The sequence below is a fragment of the Pseudorca crassidens genome, chromosome 18 (genome assembly GCF_039906515.1).
Source record: "Pseudorca crassidens isolate mPseCra1 chromosome 18, mPseCra1.hap1, whole genome shotgun sequence".
In the NCBI taxonomy this organism is placed as follows: Eukaryota; Metazoa; Chordata; class Mammalia; order Artiodactyla; family Delphinidae; genus Pseudorca; species Pseudorca crassidens.
This window is the reverse complement of record NC_090313.1, coordinates 66,410,834-66,432,882: the sequence shown is the minus strand read 5'-3', so window position 1 is coordinate 66,432,882 and position 22,049 is coordinate 66,410,834. Positions and strand designations below refer to the sequence as shown.

Here is a 22,049-nt window from a genome sequence, read left to right as displayed (position 1 = left end):
AGAAATGGCAAGAAGAATCCAAAATGTATAACTTTCATGAAGTATGTTGCTTCCTATTGTGTCAAATTTGTCAATTCATATTTTTAGTGGTGTAGGTTTTTTGGTTAATGGAAAGTAAAGATATTACCGTGGAAAGCTGGGAAACTAAAAAAGTATAAAAAGGAATTCACTCATTATCCCGCTATCACTGTACACAGACATATTTTCTAGTCTCTTTTCAATATACATACACATTTTTAATAGTAGCAGCATAATATTATCCATACCATTTTGTATACTGCTTTTTAACCTAACATACTGTGATTCTTTTCCCATGACAAGAAAAATTCTTCACATAGATGATTTTTGATTACGACATATTTCACCTTGTTGCTGCGCCATCATAATTATTTAAATATTCTTCTATTACTGGTCATTTAGATTATTTATAATCCTATACTGTAAATATCCCATAGAGTTGTCCTTAATCCTAAAGAATTTGTGGACCAGTATTGATCCTCCCTCATTCCAAGGTCCCTTGTGCATCTCTGATATCACAGCCCTTCAGAAAGGCTTGTAACTGGAAAGAAGCCAAAGTTTCCTTCCAGCCGTTCCTGGATGTGTAGACTGCTATTACGCAGAGACCTTGGCTAAGAATTCTAACTTGTTAAAACAATGTCTTCCACTGAGTCGCTAAGTACACACTTTACTGAGACTTCAAGCTATTGAGATCTATGAGCCTTCTTTACACATTCACAAACACCACCGTCTTGATGATATAGACATGCATCTGGCAACAAAAGCAGCAACAGAAAGAAATTCCAGCCAATGGGAAATCCCCACCAGTGGTTGTCCTCAGATAAGGTTCTAATGGCTCTGGCTCAGTTTTCAGTCTTTGAAGTAAGCACAAATCACTTGTCCTGCGTAAAGTAGGGTAGCCGCATGACTATCAAAGATTTTGAAATGATTGTTGTTTTCAATATATGTGGTCTAATTGAAAGACCTTGAGTAGAAGAGTCTAATCTGTGCTGTCCAATATGGTAGCCGTTAGCCATGTGTAGCCACTGAGCATTTAAAATGGGGCTGGTCCGAATTGGGATATGCCGTGCATGTTAAATACATACCAGATTTCAAAGACTTAGTACAGGGGCTTCCCTAGTGCAGTGGTTGGGAGGCCGCCTGCCTATGCAGGGGACGTGGGTTCGTGCCCCGGTCCGGGAAGATCCCACATGCCATGGAGCGGCTGGGCCCGCCATGGCCGCTGAGCCTGTGCGTCCGGAGCCTGTGCTCCGCAACGGGAGAGGCCGCAACAGTGAGAGGCCCGCGTACCGCAAAAAAAAAACACAAAAAACAACACTTAGTACAAAAAAAAAAAAGAATGTAAAATATTACATTCTAGTTATTTTATATTGATGGCATATTAAAATGCAATATGTTTGACATATTAGGTTAAGTAAACTATTGTTAAAATTGGTTTCACATGCTTCTCTTTACTTTTTGAAATATGGCTACTGGAAGATTTAAAATTACATGTGTGGCTCACGTTATGATCCCATTGAACAGTGCTGGTCTAGATACTTGAGTATTAGTCCTGAATGTACTGAATAATCTTGGGCAAGCCAATTACCTTCTCTGTGGCTTAAGTTCAACACGTGTAAAATAGTGCCTTGCTCAAGCTGCAAAGGGGCAAAGTAAATCTGGATTACTTTTTATTAGTTACATACCTCTATTGCTTACGTCTATAAGAATTTTTAAATATCTGTAAGGTAATATGTAAATTGAATAGCTTCAGCTACAAGTCCAAAATAAGTGAGGAATTAAAACTACTTGCAGTTTGGGCTTCCCTGGTGGTGCAGTGGTTAAGAACCTGCCTGCCAATGCAAGGGACACGGGTTTGAGCCCTGGCCCGGGAGGATCCCACATGCCGCGGAGCAACGAAGCCCGTGCGCCACAACTAGTGCGCCTGCGCTCTAGAGCCCGCAAGCCACAGCTACTGAAGCCCGCGCCCCTAGACCCCGTGCTCCGCAACAAGAGAAGCCACCGCAATGAGAAGCCCGCACACCGCAACGAAGAGTAGCCCCAGCTCACCGCAACTAGAGAAAGCCCGGGCGCAGCAACGAAGACCCAAAAGCAGCCAAAAATAAAATTAAAACAAAAAACTACTGCAATTTTCCTCAACAATACTTTCCACCTTGGGCAGCACTGTGAATGTAATTTTTCTCTTGGGGTACTCTTCTTTCTTCCTATTCTTCCCCTTTTCTACCATCTAACACAGATCAGCAGACTTTCTCTTGTCCCTTCAACAGGCAATATCTCCCCAAATATAAACCTGCTGCCCATCATTAGTCACTTACTAGTAGTGATAGAAATTTATATCAGTATGGTACCTTTCACAAGTCATTTGCACTTTGCACTTTCCCTTTAAATATGGAATTTAAACTATTGTTTGCCTTTGTTGAAGAAACAAATCAGTAAGGATGTGTAAACTCACTCATCATGTCAGTTTCTTTAAGAGCAGTATACCAGATTTAACATACATTTCTTTCAGTATAAACAAATACTTTTAAAAGTCCTGTGGAATAGGCTGAAAGAAAATGAAGGGTTCATTAAGATGGCATCTAAAGCAGGGGTCCCCCACCGGTACCGTTAGGAACCCGGCCACACAGCAGGAGGTGATCGGCCGGGCAGGCGAGCGAGGCTTCATCTCCTCCCCACCGCTCGCATTACCGCCAGAGCCATCCCCCCGCGCCCCCCCTTCCCAGGAAAAATTGTCTTCCATGCAACCGGTCCCTGGTGCCAAAAAGGTTGGGGACCGCTGTAGAGGTTACATTGATTGCACTGTGTTCTTCAATTTTACAGGAACGAACAGGTAAGTGACCTGGGTGATCTGCCTAGTCCCATTTAGGCTCCAATTCCTTTAGACAGAGATTCTAAGCAGACAAAAAGACCTGGCTGTGGTGAACAAGAAAATGCAATAAGATGCCGATTCCATGTCCAGAAATGATCAAACTCTAGGTTACCAGGAGGATCAAATGGAATCACGTAAGAATTCGTCAGGGAGCCAAGTAACTTGTTCCTAGGATGTGAATGTTAATAGTTCTCTCCAAAATAGCACACTCAGTAACATCTGATGGATAGAATGTAATGTTGGCAAAATTATTTTTAGCACCTAGAAAGTTTAATTGGAAATCCATGTCTACAGCCTATTCTTTAATGAGTGTTTATTAAAATCACAGGATGAAATAGTCATCTTAATTACCAGTGGCATATGGATTGACAATTACTCTCCATTACACCGTCAGGGTGTCAAAACTGCACTTCAAGATCCCTTCCTCAATGACTGCAGGAATAGCTACCCTTAGAAACTGCTATCTCAGAGGACTTCAGTGCAAAGGCGCCTCTCCTGCCGACCACGTTAGGAGATGACGAGTGTTAGCTACTACACAGCTGAGAATCATAATTTGCTTGGTGGATGGTTTTCTTTCGATACATTTTTGTTGGTGATTCAGGTTGTCATTTTGGTGATTTGAGGAGTTTACTTTTAACCCCATGACAAAATGATAACTAAGAGCTATCATGTTTTAGATTATTCAGTAACTCACATGTATGATTCCTGTTGCCACCTCAGGGTGGAAGGAGAAATAGACCTATCAGAAAACCTGACTCAAACTTGTAAGCAGTATGATGTGACCTCAGCCCATTTCCTCTTGTGTAAAAGAAGGTAGTTGTATTTTCCCTGCTATTCTGCCGCGCTATTCTGAGAATTAAGGATGATAACCTTTGTTAGGTGATCTTAAGACCACCCTCAGCTTGGTTTGGAATACGATAAAGTGTGAAAGAGTAGTAAAAGCATGGGCCAAAGGCTGGGGTCTATTATTGGCAGGGCTACAACAGAAGGAAGTGGGAAATTTGCTTTATTTCTTTGAGTCTTAACTTTCCTCTCTCTCTCTTTCTATCCTTCATCTCTCTATCCATTCATTCAATCATCCACACATACATGTAAATATAACTATGGGGAAGAATGAAAACATTGAGTAGCTTTATTTGTGAACTTAACACGATGTCTGAAAAGTGGTAGATGCTCAATAAATATTAGCTTATCCTCCGTGACCCCAGTCCACCTGCAAAATACAAAAGAAGAAAGTATAAATTGTAAGAAGACACTTCAACTAATTATTTTTGAGCCATCTTAAATATTACATGGAATCTTAAATGTTACATGTCACTACTAAATATGTTTGCTTTCAGGTCTTTGCTGCTTTATTTCCTCTTCCTCTATATAATAACTTAAAAGTAACTTATAGCACTGTTATTCATAATAGGCAAAAGGTGGATATAACCCAAATGTTCATCAACTGATGAATGGATAAATAAAATGTGGTATATGCGTACAGTGGGATGCTATTCAGTAATAGAAGTATTGAAACATGCTACACTACGGATGAACCTTGAAAACATTATGCTAAGTGAAGGAAGCCTGTCACAAAAGACCATATGTTGTGTGATTCCATTTATGTAAAATGTTCTGAATAGGCAAATGCCTAGAGACAGAAAGTAGGCTAGTGATTGCCAGGGACTGGGGAGGGAGGATGGAATAAGGGGATGACTGCTAATGGAGATGGAATTTCTCTTGGAAGTGATGAAAATGTCCTAAAACATTGCGGTGAAATGTTTGCGGTGATTGCGGTGAAAGTTGCACAACTCCCTGAATATATTAAATAACATTGATTTGTCCACTTGAAATAGGTGAGTTACATGGTATATGAACTATATCTTAATAAAGCTGCTACAAAAAAAAAAGCACTGTTTTAGTATGCTCAAAATAATGTACTTTAGCTTAAAGATTTCTGCTGCCTATCCTTTGCTGCAAAGGAAAGTAGTAGAGTAATAACTATTTAATTACTCCCAAATTAAGTGAGCGGGACAGTAGTGTTATAAATGCTGTCATTTCCTTTCCTCAATGATTAACTCAAAACCTTCAGATAAGTGAAAGGAGAAAATGGCTTGCACAAAATTAAGCTGGTTTCATTAGCAACACTGACTCGTGTTGATAGATACAATTTTATTGTTTTAGGTCCTAAACCTAGTGCAGTCCTATGTGACTCTTCGAGTCCCTCTGTATGTTTCCTACGTGTTCCATTCCCCCGTTGGGGTAGGAGGCTGGCAGCATTTTGACTTGAAGTCAGAGCTTCGTCTGACTTTCGTGTATGACACTGCCATCTTGTGGACTGATGGAATTGTCAGCCCCCCAGAAGCTGAACTCCAAGGTGAGCTAACAGAGACTTGGAAAGCTAGTTTTCTTACCTATTTGAATGACTTAAGAGAAATTTTTACTGCAGCTAAAAATAATAGAAGCATCTTTCAATGTATTTTATTTTTATAGTCAATATTTTCAAATCATTTCTGTCATGGAAAAACTTCTTTAAATTATATCAATGCATCAAATTTTGCATGATACGTGACTGTTAAATATAATGTCCATTTTAGGCGATTAATCATTCATGTGTTACTCAACACAATCTCTCTCTCTCTAGATTTTAGAAAATGGATAGGGAAAAGTTCCAACTGAAAGTAAGGAATGAACCCCAAAGAAAAAGTTACACATTTTTGTTTATGAAAATGGGAGATGCATTTTAAAGCCCAGTATAAACTGTGTCCTGGATTCTAGTTCTGGGTCTATAGCTAACTAACTGTGTGATCTCAAACATATTGCTTGACCTTTGGCAGTCAATTTCTTATGAAAGATAGACTAGACTTCTAATTTTCTTTCAGTTAAAAAATTCTATTATTCTATAATACTTTAGCTGAATGTCTTGGAACAGTGGTGGTGCGTGCCACTACAATTTGGGCCCCCAAATCATCTGCATAACTTTGTTTCAGTCTTGATGTCAGAATCATAATTCAAAGTCCACAAGCATGAAGCTAATGAATCCATTAGTAGAATTAGTGCTGTTTCTTTTCAGGCACATACTGCTGTTCAGGCTCCACGCATGTCTAACCATCATTGCTTCTTACGAGCCAGAGGGAAAATTCGGTTGATAGGACATCTCAAAGTGTGTTGTCTTAAACAGATTAAAATTACCTTAAAGCTATGTGAAAGGTAATATGATCACCCTAAGTAATCAGTCTAGACCGTTTCAAATGTTTTAATTCCATATCTTGCCTTAGGAAATGTATATTAAGTGAATCTTAATGCAGATCCATCCCTTGGTTCTCAACTTCTACATCAGGATCTCATGTTTCCTTATTCTATCTGTAGCCAACTTTGGTCACCTTGCTAAATTTCTTGGGGAAGTTTTGGAGTTTTCATTAAGCCATTAATGAAATTAATTTGGAATGTGGAATCAATTAATTTGGAATAATGAAATTACATTTGGAATTACTTTGGAGAGCACAAACCTGTTTCCACCTACATGTCCAAATCTTCAAAATTTGACCAGTTCCTCCTGTCTCTCAATTTACAGCTTAATTTCTATAGACTAAAGCTTTAAGAAATATCTTGGCCTATTGTAATCACTCTGTATATTTCATATGGACCTCATTCATGTGACCTTATTCTATTCTGCCTGCCTTCTAGACAGCTTTTCCTGTTAGAAAACAAAACAAAACAAAATAAGAATATTTCTGCCTCTCTGATCACTCCGAATTTTTCTGGTAATACCTTTTGGCTAGAATGCTTAAAGATGAGAGGAACCTGAATTTGGTTTTGGAAGAAACCCCAGACATTAGGAGTCCTTGGTCACCAATATTCCCACTCTTGTGTCCCATCCCATCATAGGTTCTCTCTACCCAACCAGCATGCGCATCGGTGAAGAGGGGCGTTTGGTCGTGAACTTCAAGACAGAGGCTCAGTTCCATGGCTTGTTTGTGCTGTCACATCCCGGTAAGCCCCATTACCCTTAAATAGCCGCTCCCCACACAACAAGGATATACTTGTTCCATATTTGCACACGTTCCAGCATGCTTCCTTATGAGCTTTGAAGCCCTTAATTTCAAACGAACCACGTATGTACAAATATCTATATGAGGGCTTGATCATTGCTCAGCTACGTCTTATAAGCTACAAAATCATCACTGTAGAATTTTAGAGAAAATACCAAATGGTTGAAGTAAATTTAAAAGAAAACTCTACTTGGAGTTCCCTGGTGGCCTAGTGGTTAGGATTCCACGCTTTCACTGCCGTGACCTGGGATCAGTCCCTGGTCGGACAACTCAGATTCTGTAAGCCGCGCAGCATGGCCAAAAAAATAAAGAAAGAAAAGAAAACTCTACTGAGTTAATTTTAAGAGTTTTCCTTTAGATTGAGAACATAGCCACAACATTCCCATTCTCTACTTCAAATGTGTTGTCCAAAAATTTGAATTTTAGGTCATTTGTTCAGTGAGCACAGCTCTTCTCTAGGTACTGTAAGAAAACTTTATGATGGAGACAGAAGTACCACTTCACTATTACACTTGTTTCAGACACGTTAGCTAATTATGTTAAGTGTTAGCCATGTAATTTTACTAATCTGATGAATTGTGCTGTGAATGTCAATAATGTGGCAGTCACTCACGTCTAAGCTTTTATAAAAAGTTTCATTTCATTAGAAATAATTTTTTATTTGACTTCACATTACTAAACTGGTTTGCACATCTTACTGGTGTGCCAACTCATGTCAGATTGGAAGAGGGAAGTAATTCACGCGCTGTCTTCTGTGTCCTTCTTTTTTCTGGGTCGGACGGAGAGAATCAGGCTGAAATGCAGGAAGAGAAAGACAGTTTGCTGTATTTTTGTGAGTCTGAGCTCTGAAATACAGAACCAAAAAGAATCATTTTGCTTTATTGTAATTGACTGTTCCGGAAAATGAGGATTTCCTGGTCTTTACAGTTCCCTTCCACGTGTCTACCTTTCTATGAGACTGAATCTTTGTTTAGATATGATTGAGGCAATCTAATTAAAATTAGCCTCCATGTATAAGTTGGGTGTGCCTGGCTCTGTGGGAGCAAGTAGCCCGAGGTTCTGTTCATAGCTTCAGCGCATAGTGAGCCTTTATCGAACGGCTGTGCCTCCCTGGAAAGCAGCCCTGAACTAAGTGAGCATTTCTGTACAATTCGTTTTTGGCAGCATTATATAGAGTGGAAAAAGCACTGCATTAGGAATCAGAGGCACACAGCCCAGCTGTGTGATCCCGGGAGAGTCACACAATCGCTCGCAGCCCAGTTTCTTTAACTGCAAAATGAGGATTATTATACCAGCCCTGCTACTTTGCAGGCTTATGATAAGAATACATGCAAATAAGGGATCATAAGGCACTTTGAAAACTCCAAACGGTCATGCACTCTTTTAACCACTAGACCATTATTGTTCTTGGCATTTTTCTAGCGGCCTTCACCAGCTCCATGATCATGTCAGTTGATCACCCAGGTCTGATGTTTTCCCTGCGTCTCATAAGGAGTGAACCAACCTATAACCAGCCAGTCCAGCAATGGAGCTTTGTATCTGACTTCGCAGTAAGTGACTGAGGCTCTTAATTTTCCCTTGCTGCTGCCTTTGACTACATCTCAGCTTTTTAAATGAAAAACACGAATGTCGTCTCTGCTCCTTAAAGGTACGGGACTACTCGGGGACGTATACTGTAAAACTGCTGCCGTGCACCACTCCGTCACACCAGGAGTACCGCCTGCCAGTCCACTGCAACCCCAGAGAGCCTATCACTTTTGACCTTGACATCCGATTCCAACAGGTGTGTCTCATAGAATCTTCTCCCACGTAGAAGCCCACTTGGTTAAAGTCATAGTTTACTTTTATCAGTAAAAAAGAAATTTTTTTCTCACCCAATGACTTCAATTCTTACATGCTGAGAAAAAAAAGGAAGTCAGGCAGGAAGGGAACAAGGGAGGAGGAAAGAAGAAAGAATTGCCCTTTATCCGTTGCGGGTTCGGTATATAAAATCCACAGGTTAAGAGTATGCAAGGGTTATTTTTTTTCTTATGGGATCTGATCTCCTCCTGGAGTTTGCTGCCTTGGAGATTTGAGAATTTTCCCCAGAGTTCTGTACTTCTTCATCTCGTCCTTGATCATCAAGGAGAATAAATATCCTGTAGTCCATGCCACCTCAGAGCGCCTAGTTGCCAGTATGTATTAAAAGAAATGTGATGGCATCTTTTGCCCAAGAACTCTTACTAAATGTTGGCCTTCCGCTGTTTACAAGTCCCTTATACATCCAGTAAACCAGTGGAAATGAGCTCAAGCAATGCTAGTTAGTCCCATTCGAAAAATGATGTAACCTTGACAGTTTTGTCTTCTTAAGAAGAACAAAGTCAGTGTTACAATTCCCTAAGAAGGTGGTTTGGCTGGACATGAAAATTTCTGTGCAGTGTTTACCATTCTTTACGTCAGCGTACAATGCATGTGTGTATCTGCAAATAATGTGTTTGTGCACCACCAGAACCATCAACAACACATAAAAGGGCCTTTACGCTTGGTTTTAGGTCAGTGATCCAGTGGCAGCTGAGTTTAGCTTGAACACGCAGATGTACCTACTCTCCAAGAAGAGTCTCTGGTTGTCTGATGGATCCATGGGATTTGGACAAGAGAGTGATGTTGCCTTTGCAGAAGGTATCACTTTACACGTGAGACGCCTGCTCATCTGTTTGCCATTATATCTGTCGTCCTTTATTGGGATCGTGTTTGAGGGGAACAATTATAACCTCCTTTACGGTCTTGAGATTATAACTGGGTCTTTATCATTTTGGTGGGAGGGGTCACTGAAATTGGATATATGTTACAGGATGGTTTTTATTCTGGGGAAGTTAACCTCTATTTCCCTTATCTAAATGACTTTTGAAACAAGTCTGGATTTTTTTCCTTGAATGTTTTTATTTTCAATTTGCATACACACCAATACTGCAGCTACATGAGAATATATAGTTCATGGGCAAGGGTTGTGCCTGTCTTGTTTAGTGGTATATTCCCAGAACCTAGCAAAATACCTAGTACACATGGTAGGTGTTCAGTAGTAGCTGTGAAAGAGATGATGAAATACCAGGGAGTTTCCTTAAACCCTCTTTCAAAATCAAATAAAGCTGGGTTTGGGGAGGGAAGGATTAAGAGTTTGGGATTAGCAGATGCAAACTAGTATATACCGAATGGATAAACAACAAGGTCCTACTGTATAGCACAGGGAACTATATTCAATATCCTGTGATAAACCATAATGGAACAGAATATGAAAAAGAATATATATATGTATAACTGAGTCACTTTGCTGTACAGCAGAAATTAACACAACATTGTAAATCAACTATACTTCAGTAAAATTTTTTTTAATTTAAAAATCAAAGCTAATTCAGCTTTTTATTTATGTTTTCTCTTTAGTGTTATTCTGTAATGATTTGCCTATATCTTGGCAACTAATATACTTATGTAAACTGGACTTTAACCACAATGGGATGTTATGAATGTTGAATTATAGGCCAATGGGAGGGAGACGCAAGAGGGAGGAGATATGGGGATATATGTATATGTATAGCTGACTCACTTTGTTATAAAGCAGAAAAAAGTTATGTCTGGAAAAAAAATAAAAGATAGGCCAAGCCTTGAGGTTATTCCCACTACAGGCGGAGCACGCTGAGGGTCAGTAAACCTCCGGTACCTGTGATCGTCTGCAAAGTGGCCTCATCTGAGGCCTGGGAGTGGACCAGATCCTGAAGCTAACTCAAAAAGGGCTTCGACATGTGATGCCAGATTGGGAAGAGAAGGAAATGCTTTCTAGTGTCATTATGGTCACAGACTGTTTGCAGTGTCACATAGACATACCTTATCACTTAACAGAAATAACATTTCCACGTCTCTGTTTCAGGCGATACGATTTATGGCCGGGTCATGGTGGATCCTGTCCAGAATCTGGGCGATTCCTTCTACTGCAGCATCGAGAAGGTGTTCCTGTGCACCGGGGCTGACGGCTACGTTCCCAAGTACAATCCACAGAACGCAGAATACGGCTGCTTGGCTGACTCTCCTTCACTCTTGTATAGATTTAAAATTGTGGTAAGAGCTTTGGCCCAAACAGTGAACTGGCTAGATACTCAAAGCTAATGGTCTTTGTCTTCTGTTTTAAAACAACAGCATCTTTTTAAAGGAAACCAAACGGTGGCATTTTATGGTACAGTAAGTCCCCTACATATGAATGAGTTCTGTTCCAAAAGCGCATTCGTGAGTCCAATTTGTTCATAAGTCCAACAAAGTTAGCCTAGATGCCCAACTTACACAATCAGCTATACCGTAGCCGCTATGTCACTGCTGTTTTTACGCTTATTTCTGGACATCCTGGGCTTGAAATAAAGATACTGTACTACCGCACTCTATACAGTACTGTACGGTAAAGTACACAAAAGCACAACCACTTGTAGAGGATGCAAGCGCATGACAATGTACCCCAGAGACGTGAACTAATTTATGTGATTGGACACGCGAATGCAGGTTTGCATCTTTGAAAGTTCGCAACTTGAAGGTTCATGTGTAGGGGACTTACTGTAATTGGTACTTGCACAAAACTAATAGGAAAACCTTCTGCATTTGCAAAAGTTGGCATTATCTGCAGCAGTCCTCATTTTCCTTATTGCCTAAAGGACAAAGCTCAGCCGGAGACACAAGCCACCAGTTTCGGAAATGTCCTGTTTAACGCCAAACTGGCAGTGGACGACCCTGAAGCTATCTTGTTAGTGAATCAGCCTGGATCCGATGGATTTAAAGTCGACTCAACACCACTCTTTCAGGTGGGCCAATAACAAGGTCACTTACAAGAGGTGTGTAACCACATGCAAGTTACTTAACATCTGAGCACCTCAGATGTCTCCCATGTAGAAGGCAGTAATTGTCATACTGCGTAGAGTTAATGTGAACTTTGAGTAAAATAACGCATGTAAACCACACCAGACCCTCCTGGGCTCCTAGTGAACATTCCATAAATGTTAGCTATTATTATGTTTATTAATGTATTCATGTTATTTTAAGTCTACGTGTAATGAAGACCCTTATTCAGTCCAGAATATAAATCTAAATTTGATGGTTGGGAACTCTGCTCTTATTGTTCGAAACCTCCTCTCGGTTGACTTTTTATGGCCACCTTTATAAGGGTGATCTTGTGTGAACTGCTGGACTCAGAGAAACAACTGTGCACAGCCCAGGAATCTCTCTTCTTTTTTTTTTTTTTAATATAAAGAAATTTATTTTGAAATAGAATAAAGTTTCAGGGGTACAACATAGTGTCACAATTTTAAAGGTTCTACTCCATTTATAGTTATTATAAAATATTGGCTGTATTCCCTGTGCTGTACAATATAGCCTTGTAGCTTACTTATTTTATACGTGGTAGTTTGTACCTCTTAATCCCCTACTCCTATCTTGTCCCTCCCCTACTTTCCTCTCCTCACTGGTAACCACTACTTTGTTCTCTGTATCTGTGAGTCTGTTTCTGTTTTCTGATATTCACCAGTTTGTTTTATTTTTTAGATTCCACATATAAGTGGTATTATACAGTAGTTGTCTTTCTCTGTCTGACTTATTTTACTGAGCATAATACCCTCCAAGTCCATCTGTGTTGTTACAAATGGCAAAATTTCAATCTTTTTCTGGACGAGTAGTATTCCATTGTACATATATATACCACATCTTCTTTATCCATTCATCTGTTGATGGACACTTAGGTTGTTTCCATATCTTGGCTATTGTAAATAGTGCTGCTATGAACATTGGGGTGCATATATCTTCTAGAATAAATATGTTTGTTTTCTTTAGGTATATACCCAAGAGTGGAATTGCTGGATCATATGGTAGTTCTATTTTTAGTCTTTTGAGGAACCTCCATACTGTTTTCCACAGTGGCTTCACCAAATTACATTCCCATCAAAAGTATACAATGGTTCCCTTTTCTTCACATCCTCACCAACACTTCTTATTTGTGTTCTTTTTCATGATAGCTATTCTGACCAGTGAGAGGTGACAGCTTATTGTGGTTTTGACTTGCATTTCTCTGATGATTAATGATGTTGAGCATCTTTTCGTGTGCCTTTTGGCCATCTGTATGTCTTCTTTGGGAAAATGTCTACTCAGGTCTTCTGCCTATTTTTTAAATCAGGTTGTATTTTTTTAACATCTTTATTGGAGTATGATTCCTTTACAATGGTGTGTTAGTTTCTGCTTTATAACAAAGTGAATCAGCTATACACATACATATATCCCTATATCCCTTCCCTCTTGCGTCTCCCTCCCACCCTCCGTCCCACCCCTCTAGGTGGTCACAAAGCACTGAGCTGATCTCCCTATGCTATGCGGCTGCTTCCCACGAGCTATCTATTTTACATTTGGTCGTGTATATATGTCCATGCCACTCTCGCACTTCGTCCCAGCTTACCCGTCCCCCTCCCCGTGTCCTCAAGTCCATTCTCTATGTCTGTGTCTTTATTCCTGTCCTGCCCCTAGGTTCTTCAGAACTTTTCTTTTTTTTTTTAGATTCCACATATATGTGTTAGCATACGGTATTTATTTTTCTCTTTCTGACTTACTTAACTCTGTATGACAGACTGTAGGTCCATCCACCTCACTACAGATAACTCAACTTCATTTCTCTTTATGGCTGAGTAATGGAATCTCTATTCTTAAATACTTTATAAACGAAGATAGAAAGTTCTAACCTAGAGATAGAAGGTAAAAAGAGACCCAGGAGACCATAACACTGAGCAGACAAATGAGACAAATTAGAGATGTGTCCGCATTGTGAATCCTTGGGGGAGCAAGTGCATCTTTTAGGATGTTTACTGAAAATTGTCCAGACAGGATGGGCTGGAGAAATATGTTATCTTTATTCCTCGTAAAGAAGGATGCTTGAGAAAGCATGTCTGTTCTTCTGAATCTTTTCAAACAGGAAGTTAAGTTAAAGTATGATTTGTTTTGTTTTGTTTTTAATGTTAACTCTGAAGGCACTTGACCTCTTCTAAATCCTGAAGGCTTCAAAGAGCCATCAGAAAATGCCTTCTTTTCACAAACCCTGAAAAGCAGAAAAACTGACCTTTTCTATGGCCTTATGTGTAAAATACACAGCAAGACATACTGGGAAAGAGTCTTGAGGTTCAGAAGGTCTGACTCTAGTCCTGCCTCTGATACTAACTAGTTCAGTGACCTTAGGCAAGTCACTTAACTGCTACATATTCTCATTTACTCATTTTTTACTATTTAATTTTTGTACAATTTTTAAAGGGTTACACTCCATTTACAGTTATTACAAAATATTGGCTGTATTCCCCATGTTGTACAATACATCCCTGGAACCTGCCTTACACCCAATAGTTTGTACTCCCACTCCTGTACCCTTATATTGCCCCCCCTCCCTTCCCACTGGTAACCACTGGTTTACGCTCTATATCTGTGTCATTCGCTCATGTTTTAAATGAGTAAGTTAGACTGTGTGATCCGGAGTTCTCTGCAGCTCTGACAAGTCATAGCTTACCAAATATTTACCACCACGTGCTCCCTTAAGAGCGGCACGGCATATTTTATAGAGCGCTTTACACAAAGCCTTGCGCATACTACACGTGTAAAAATATTACGGATGTGAGTTCTGCGGACTAAGTTAAATGATTATTATCTGTGCCATGAGTTTCTCTTGCAGAGTCGTGAATTTTTAGGTTGGCATAGGCTTTAATTTTCTGATGAATAGAGTCGTGTTTCCTAGGTCTCTCTGGGTCGAGAATGGTACATACACACCATCTACACAGTAAGATCCAAAGACAACGCCAATCGAGGCCTTGGCAAACGAAGCGTGGAGTACCAGTACCACTCTCTGGTGAGTAAAGGGAAGCCCCAGGCAACTTCCAAGAGCCGGAAGAAGAGGGAAATCAGGAGCACACCCCCGCTGGTGTGGGAAATCGGGGCTGAAAACAACCGAGGAACAAACATCCAGCACATCGCCCTGGACCGCAGCAGCAGGAAGCAGATCCCCCAGGGGAGGGTTCCTCCTGACGGCGTCCTCCCCCGGGAGCTCAACCGTCCCACCTCTGAGGTCAGCCTGGTCACGGTGGTGGGAGGCGTCGCGGTGGGACTCCTCGCACTCTGCCTCACTGCCATGGCAGTGATGATGCGCCAGGGCAAGAGCGGCAGGAGAAAGGACACCCCCAAGGGCTCCGGCAGCACCGAGCCCATGATGCCCCCGCGGGGCCACCGCAGCGACAGCTCAGAGGTTTGACAGCCACAGGTGGAATTCAGCCTTTTCCTCCAGTGCGCAGGAGAAGACAATGGAAACCCAGTGCTTCTGTCAACAGCAGAGAATTGGGGACTTCTGTGTCAAAGCTGCTCAGAGGACCTGACTGTACTAGTGAACTTTGATTTGCATGCTGTCCACTCGTTCAGGCATCAAAGGACAAATTCAGACCACAGACCACATCTTTCCTCTTGCCCAGAAGGCATCAAGTATGTATCCAGATGTACACAGAGCCATAGACGGACGGTGAGGAATGTACTTCTCACCTTAGGCATTTTCTCTACACAGTAGAGATGAACCTCTTCAACGGTGCTAACAGATCCCTTCAGAAGTTTAAGAGGAGTCTATTGTTGCTATATTAGTATGTCTTGAAGGTGCAATTATCACATTGTTTATTCATTGTATAACAGTTTATTACTAAAAAGGTTTTAATTGGTAGTCTCGAAGAATGATGAATATACTGTTTATTGTGACAAGTTTTCTAATAGGCGAAGACAGAATGGAATTACGACCGAGGGTAGCTCAGCCCACACATCACATTTTTTCCTACTGGAGAGAGAGTGGAAGGAAAGACAGAGGGACAGTAACCTACTCACTTCAATTTGGATTGCTTCTCATCTTCGTCGGACCCTTCTTGTTTCATTTGCTTATTTAATTTTAAATTAAACCAAAGAATATGTTAAGTCTGGAGAAGATTGCTGAAGAGTGACTGCTCTGTTCGGGTACCTGGTCAGAAGTAGAATTCTTGCATGATAATACGGTATTGGTGCTCATCGGAGAGGGTTGGTGACATTTTGATGATGAAGAAATGCCATAGAGTTAGATTCACATTTACAAGACAATGTTCTTTAAGAACTGAGCCTAGATGTTTGCAGTATTGAACCCATAAATGATCAGGACAAATATCATTCTGATGGTGAAGGGAGAAAGTGGTATTTATTAATATAATATGTTTAACCAAAGTGCCTCTTACCTATACTTTATAGAATAAAAGAACATTTTAACAACGACACATGAGTTTAACCCTCACAACAGCATCACACAGCAAGGTCCAAAACTCAAATTGTCCAGAAGACATTTTATTAGCTTTCTAATAGACACCTGGTCCAAACGATGGAAATCCCTTCAACCGTCATTCCAGAGATGATCTTAGAGGTGGCCAGCATCCCTGATCATATTCTTTTTTTTTTTTTTTTGGCCATGCCACGCAGCATGCAGGATCTTAGTTCTCCCACCATGAATCGAACCTGTGCCCCCTGCAGTGGAAGCGCAAAGTCCTATCCACTGGACCACCAGGGAAGTCCCGATCATATTCTTTGATCAAAGAAGAAAACTTCACTCTCTGGCATCTTCAGTTCAGTGAACTGATGCGTGTGGCCCATCTCAGTACCTAAAAATATAACTTGTAATACTGCTTGCAGTGTTCAAAACCAAGGACTTGAGTGAGCTTGCTCGGCAAGCTTCTCATCGTCTTTCTAAGAAATGTGCTTGCATCAAATAGCAGAATTTTCGATCGGAAAGGGAAAATGTCAGTAGTTTAGTGACCAATCTTCCAAAAGCTAGTAAATGTATTTCAAACGACAATAAGGTCAGGAGAAAAAGAACCGACCTAAAGACTAACCCTCAAGTGCTGCCTGGGGTCCTCTTTCATTTCTAGTTATAACCTGGCCAAGCTGGACGTCCTGGTGGAATAGAGATGTTTAGAAGACTAACCTCTCCTCAGGTCATACAGTCATTTCCAGCTCGGTGTCTGTGAGTACCAACCATCTCTTGATTGAAAAAGGGAAGCGACACTGGTGCTGGGAGAGAGGCCAAATGTATCCAATACTTGCCTCTCTTTGGGGCAGCTCTGCACTTGACATTCAAAGTCTTTTAAAGGATAGAGTAGACCGTATTCTCCTTCCATTGGGGAATATACAAATGCCACCTACAATTCAAAGGTCTCCCAAAGGACTTATATAAAGAGAAAGTACTGTATAATCCAGGAGATCACTTATCAAATAAACATTAATACTTTCTTAATGATCCCCTTTTCTTTTGCTTTGCCCTCTGGTAAGATGCTTAGCTACTTCTTTGGCTACCTCGTAACTTGTATAGGAATGAGCATGACTTAAGCAACTTCAAATAGTGTGTGGACTTTTTACTACTTAACCATTGGATTCAGTGTGTGTAGACTGTTAGAACCTAAGTACTCTCAGTTGACTTTATGTTACGTTAGTAGTTAAGATGCTTCTGAGCCTGACTGTCATACAGCCTTAGGGGTCTCTGTGACTAAATATGTTATCAATGAAGCATCATTACAAGAAGTCTATTTTGAGCCTTTGAGCCAGGCTGGTTTTTTACCAAATTTCTCTCTACAGTGAGTTGTTCTAATGAGACGACTTTGGATGAACTGGAGTGCTTATACAGTACAGAACACATCCTTTCCTAACAAAGAAAAATCTCTCCCTCTCTGCCCATCTCCTTCTCTCTTTCTCTCCCTCTTCTCTTCTTCCTTCCTTTCCTCCCAGTGAAAAAAGAGAGTCTGTGGGAATTAAGCAGAGTTTCTTAAGTGTAAGCTTGGATTTCTGCATCATTTTCTTAATATTTATGTACTGAATATGTGACTTAATAGACATTTAATCAAAAACTTTTTAGTGGAAAAAAGAATCAAACACAATGCTTTGTTGTGCAGTAAAACAGATGCTTAGTTTCAATATTTTGTTTTTAGAGAATTATTCTGGTACAATCAGAATAAATACATAAAATAACTTCCATAGAGGACAGGATATAAGCAGTCATAGCTCCTTAGATACTCATAGCTTCTGACTCCAATGAAAACAAGGTCTTGTTGACATTATATAGTAAACACAAAACAATATTAAACTTTAGTGGCTCACCTGGTATATGAACCATGACACATGAAAACATCTAAGTGTGTTTTAACAATGGTTTTATTTATTTCAGTTAATTCCCTCAGTTAATGTTTACCAAACGCTCCCCTAGGATTAGCCACTTTGAGAGATTACTTGGAAACCAAGCTACTCTCCCTGCCCTCGGGCAGGTTGCCTCCAATGTGGCTCTTTCTTTGGACTAAAGGGATCAAGATTTGTATTGGTTTCTCTCCTGGACAAACAACACACCAGGCACACCTGTGAACTATAATTTAAAAATCTCTCTAGAGGACCAGCAGTAGAGTCTACTCTTCTCCATCTAAAGAACCCCACGTTATGGATCATTCTGAACACAACTCTAATACAAAAGATTTCAAATCAGTCATTTAATGGAATCATCCTTTGCAAACCCACTCAGAGAAAGTACGTTGCAGAGATGTAGGTGGCCCTGCATATTCTTTTCCTCTTGATGGAAGACAGACCCCCTTTATTCTAAGAATGGGATATAACACCTAAACTCTTCTTCTAGTTCTGTAACTCACCAGCACCTCCTGAAGTCCACTCTTTCACAAGCATCACAATGTGTGAACAACATGAGGACAGGTCAGCTGGAATCCTGCTGCCATACTTCTGCACAGCATTTGTGACAAGAGGACCAATTCTTGTGAAGGGATTCAGCTCTGGAAGCAACAAAAGAGCCTCTTTATCAAGTCATCTTACCTCTAATTATTTTCCAAGGTACCAACTCCAAAGTCAATTTTTAAAATGAGAACAGAACTGTGTAAAACCCACAGAGAGCCTTTCCTCATACAAATCAGTGCTAAAGGCTAAAGCAGCCCCCAACTGAGAAATTAAATTAGAGTAACAACAGAGTGAAATGTAATGACATTTAGATTTTAAAAGTTGGAAATCTGATTTCAGCTGCTGCTTTGAAAATATCTATTTAGTATCAACTTAAAAACCAACTTAGTCCTTTAATAGGAAAACAAAAATTTTTTTAAGATGCAAATGGTTTACAAATTAGAAATTTACATAATTGTATTAATTTGAAAACAAGCACATTATGGTTCTTTGAAACTTTCATTTTTTTTCTAGCCATGATAGCAATAATAAAAGGATGAAAACAGGTGTCTTCACTCACCATATGGCAAATGAATGGGACTTAAAGATTCCACATTCCAACTTGTCAAGGCTTAGAAATGTATCATTTGTCCAGAAACTATAAATACTACTGTTATCTCTCTCTCTCTCTCTCTCTCTCTCTCTCACACACACACACACACACACGTGCATAAAAAAACAGCCAAACAACTCATTTCTAGAAAACAACGACCCAAAAAACATAGTTCTACCCGAAAATGCCCATTTTGAAGATTTTCAAGGTCAACGCAATTGTCATTTGTAAAAACAGACTATAGTGGGAGTTTCTGTGACATTAATTCAAAGGTTAATATGTTTCCTTAAGATTTTTCTCCTAGAATTGATCCCAGTATTACATGGTAATGACACAGGAATTCTTAGAAAATGTCTTCCATAGGTTCGAAATATTCCTCACTGTTTATTTCTGTTTCCATATCCTTGGATGTTAAGAACATAATACTTTGAGATTTTGGTAGTTATTTTTATTTTGATAAGAGATTTTAAAACAGAAGTACATGGTATTTTCCTACAGTTTTTACTAGAAAGATTACACAGAAACATTTTAAATAGGGAAAGAAAGCCGATTCTGTCTTTAGAAATAAAGTTGATAAAACAAAATAGACTAATGTGAGACTCTTTTAATTTTATTGGGAGAAAAGTGAGAATGTTGACTTTACAAACTTTTAAACAGTTTTGCTTTCTTCCCGATCTTTCAAGTGCATTTATTTTCTTTCCCCTGACATTTGTGTGCATTTTCTTCAGTATTGTGTTTTGCTAAAGAACAAATACAACAACATCAAAAACAACTGCTGTAGCAACAACACCTACTTTTACTTTGTTTTCTTTCCTTTTTCCTGCCTTTCTTGCTTTCTTTTCTTCTTTCTTTCATGGGCTTTGTTTTCTTCTCTCTCTGAGATTTGTCGTTCTTCCAGTAATGTTTCCCTTTTAGTTTTGAAACCATTACCATTTTCACTAAATCATTAGCATTCTCATTCATCTGAAAGCTGTCAAGTGAGCACAGGGTTTTCGCAGTAGCCCTTCTTTAGAAAATGTTCAGGCTTTTGGATGAAGGGAAAAAAAGAACTTCCTGCAAAAGATCAAAAGCATCATGTTGAATAATGTGATGACAATCTGTGCCTTGCTTTTCTCTCAGTGGAGGTTCAACATTGACATTTAAGATGTAAAAAAGAAAAATCCCTGTAAGACTTTAATTGAGTAAGAATAAAAGGTCAAAGATCACGCAGATGAAGTTGTTTTGGATGACTGAATACTTTCCGATGAAATAAATGGCAAAAAAATTATTAAAATCTTAACAGCGTTGAAGTATTGATATTTAAAATTATAATCATCAGATGCACAAGACTTCTACTACTACCCAGACGTGGCCTCCGCTGATTACATGATTCCTTAAACACTCTAAGTGAATTTCTACTACAGATATTTATTTTTTCTGATGTTTGGCCCTGTAACATAGGAAATGTCAGGATTGTACCTTAAAAAAAGAAGAAAGAAAAGAGAAATGTAAACTTTAAAAACTAACATTAAAAATCAAGTCCATTATAATAAAAATCACTTAAAATACAGAAAGGCAATTACTGGAAGACTAAGAAAATTTGTGTAGGGGCTCACATTAAGCAGATCCCTAAAAGTACAAAGCAGAATCTTTCTCAGTGGCCTCAGGAATTCAAGCTTTTGGCAAGGTATTTTAAGCCCATTTGTCTATACAAAAAATCTTTATCCTGGACAAGGAATTGTATGTTTTATAATCATTTTAAGTGCCTGCTTCTGTACCAAGCGCCCTCAAAAACACTCAGCAAATTTATATTTATCTAGCCACTGAGTGACATAACTGTGTAATAGAATTATTCACAGAACTTAATAGCCTTTGTGATTTTCCCACGGGAATTCTTCGAAAACATTCAGAGTCTAGTGGTTTTTTTCATCTGTTTACTAGGGTGCTGCGTATTTGCACGATATTGAAGCTTATCCCTGGGAATTCAATTATGCAAAGAATTTGGAGCCATTCAGTCTTAAATCCATGTCTAAAATAATTCTTGCTACCACTTGCACCTGTTTTCCTTCAAAATACATCACATGTTGAATATAAATAAAGCCCATATAAATATAAAAGTGTTAAAATGGCCAAGTTATAGTGGTGCATTTTATAACTTTCATTCACACTAAAATCACAGAATCCCCGTGGTCTGCAATGAGTGGCAGTTATTCCCATTCTGGTTCTAGAGACTCGGTTCCAGGCTTTCACCCTGGGATCTGTGCTCCCACTACCTCCTTAGTGCAGGTGGCAACATGTTGCGCTCCTCTGGGTCCTAGTGTCTGCCTACCCATTGTAGACAGGGGCAATGTAGAGTTAGAGGCAACAATATATTTAGGTGACTAACATTTTGTCCCGGGGAGCAGGGTGATAAGACCTTGCTAAGCTCTGAAACTCTGCCTGGCTACACTGGTGAGGATGAATCAACTGATCTGATCTATTGCCGAGTGTCTTTACTGCCAAGGAGACTAGTCACTTTTATGCAAAGTTAACCTAACTCAATCATTACTTGATTTATTTTTAATATCATTTAATTTTAAATTAATCATTTATTACTTTTAAATTAATTCATATTTTAATTTAACACCAGAAGGAAATGCAAAGACAGCCCCTTATAACTGTTGAAGACAAATCCCCCCAAAGGGGCAAAATACACAAAAGAAGGCAGAGTTGGGGGGGGGCGGGGGGGGGGAAGAAATCCTGTCAAAGCTCTTCCGGCACTTCCAAGGCTCAGGGGAGAAATGGTCATGTTTTAGCAAAAATGTTG

General features: G+C 39.6%; 2 protein-coding genes across 2 annotated transcripts in view; one reads left to right on the top strand and one right to left on the bottom strand.

The window, feature by feature from the left end:
* The window catches only part of FREM2 (FRAS1 related extracellular matrix 2), a 160,282-nt gene extending 139,739 nt beyond the window's left edge, over positions 1 to 20,543 (top strand). Inside the window, exons 17-24 of the mRNA XM_067713219.1 lie at positions 5,054 to 5,246; positions 6,758 to 6,862; positions 8,344 to 8,471; positions 8,570 to 8,704; positions 9,453 to 9,579; positions 10,823 to 11,010; positions 11,592 to 11,738; positions 14,693 to 20,543. Of these exons, the coding sequence (XP_067569320.1) occupies positions 5,054 to 5,246; positions 6,758 to 6,862; positions 8,344 to 8,471; positions 8,570 to 8,704; positions 9,453 to 9,579; positions 10,823 to 11,010; positions 11,592 to 11,738; positions 14,693 to 15,202 (1,533 nt within the window). The 3' untranslated portion in view covers positions 15,203 to 20,543. The remainder of the gene's footprint in view (positions 1 to 5,053; positions 5,247 to 6,757; positions 6,863 to 8,343; positions 8,472 to 8,569; positions 8,705 to 9,452; positions 9,580 to 10,822; positions 11,011 to 11,591; positions 11,739 to 14,692) is intronic.
* Positions 18,173 to 22,049, bottom strand: part of STOML3 (stomatin like 3) — a 37,274-nt gene continuing 33,397 nt past the window's right edge. Inside the window, 1 exon segment of the mRNA XM_067713221.1 lies at positions 18,173 to 20,317. Coding sequence (XP_067569322.1) covers positions 20,273 to 20,317 — 45 coding nt within the window. The 3' untranslated portion in view covers positions 18,173 to 20,272.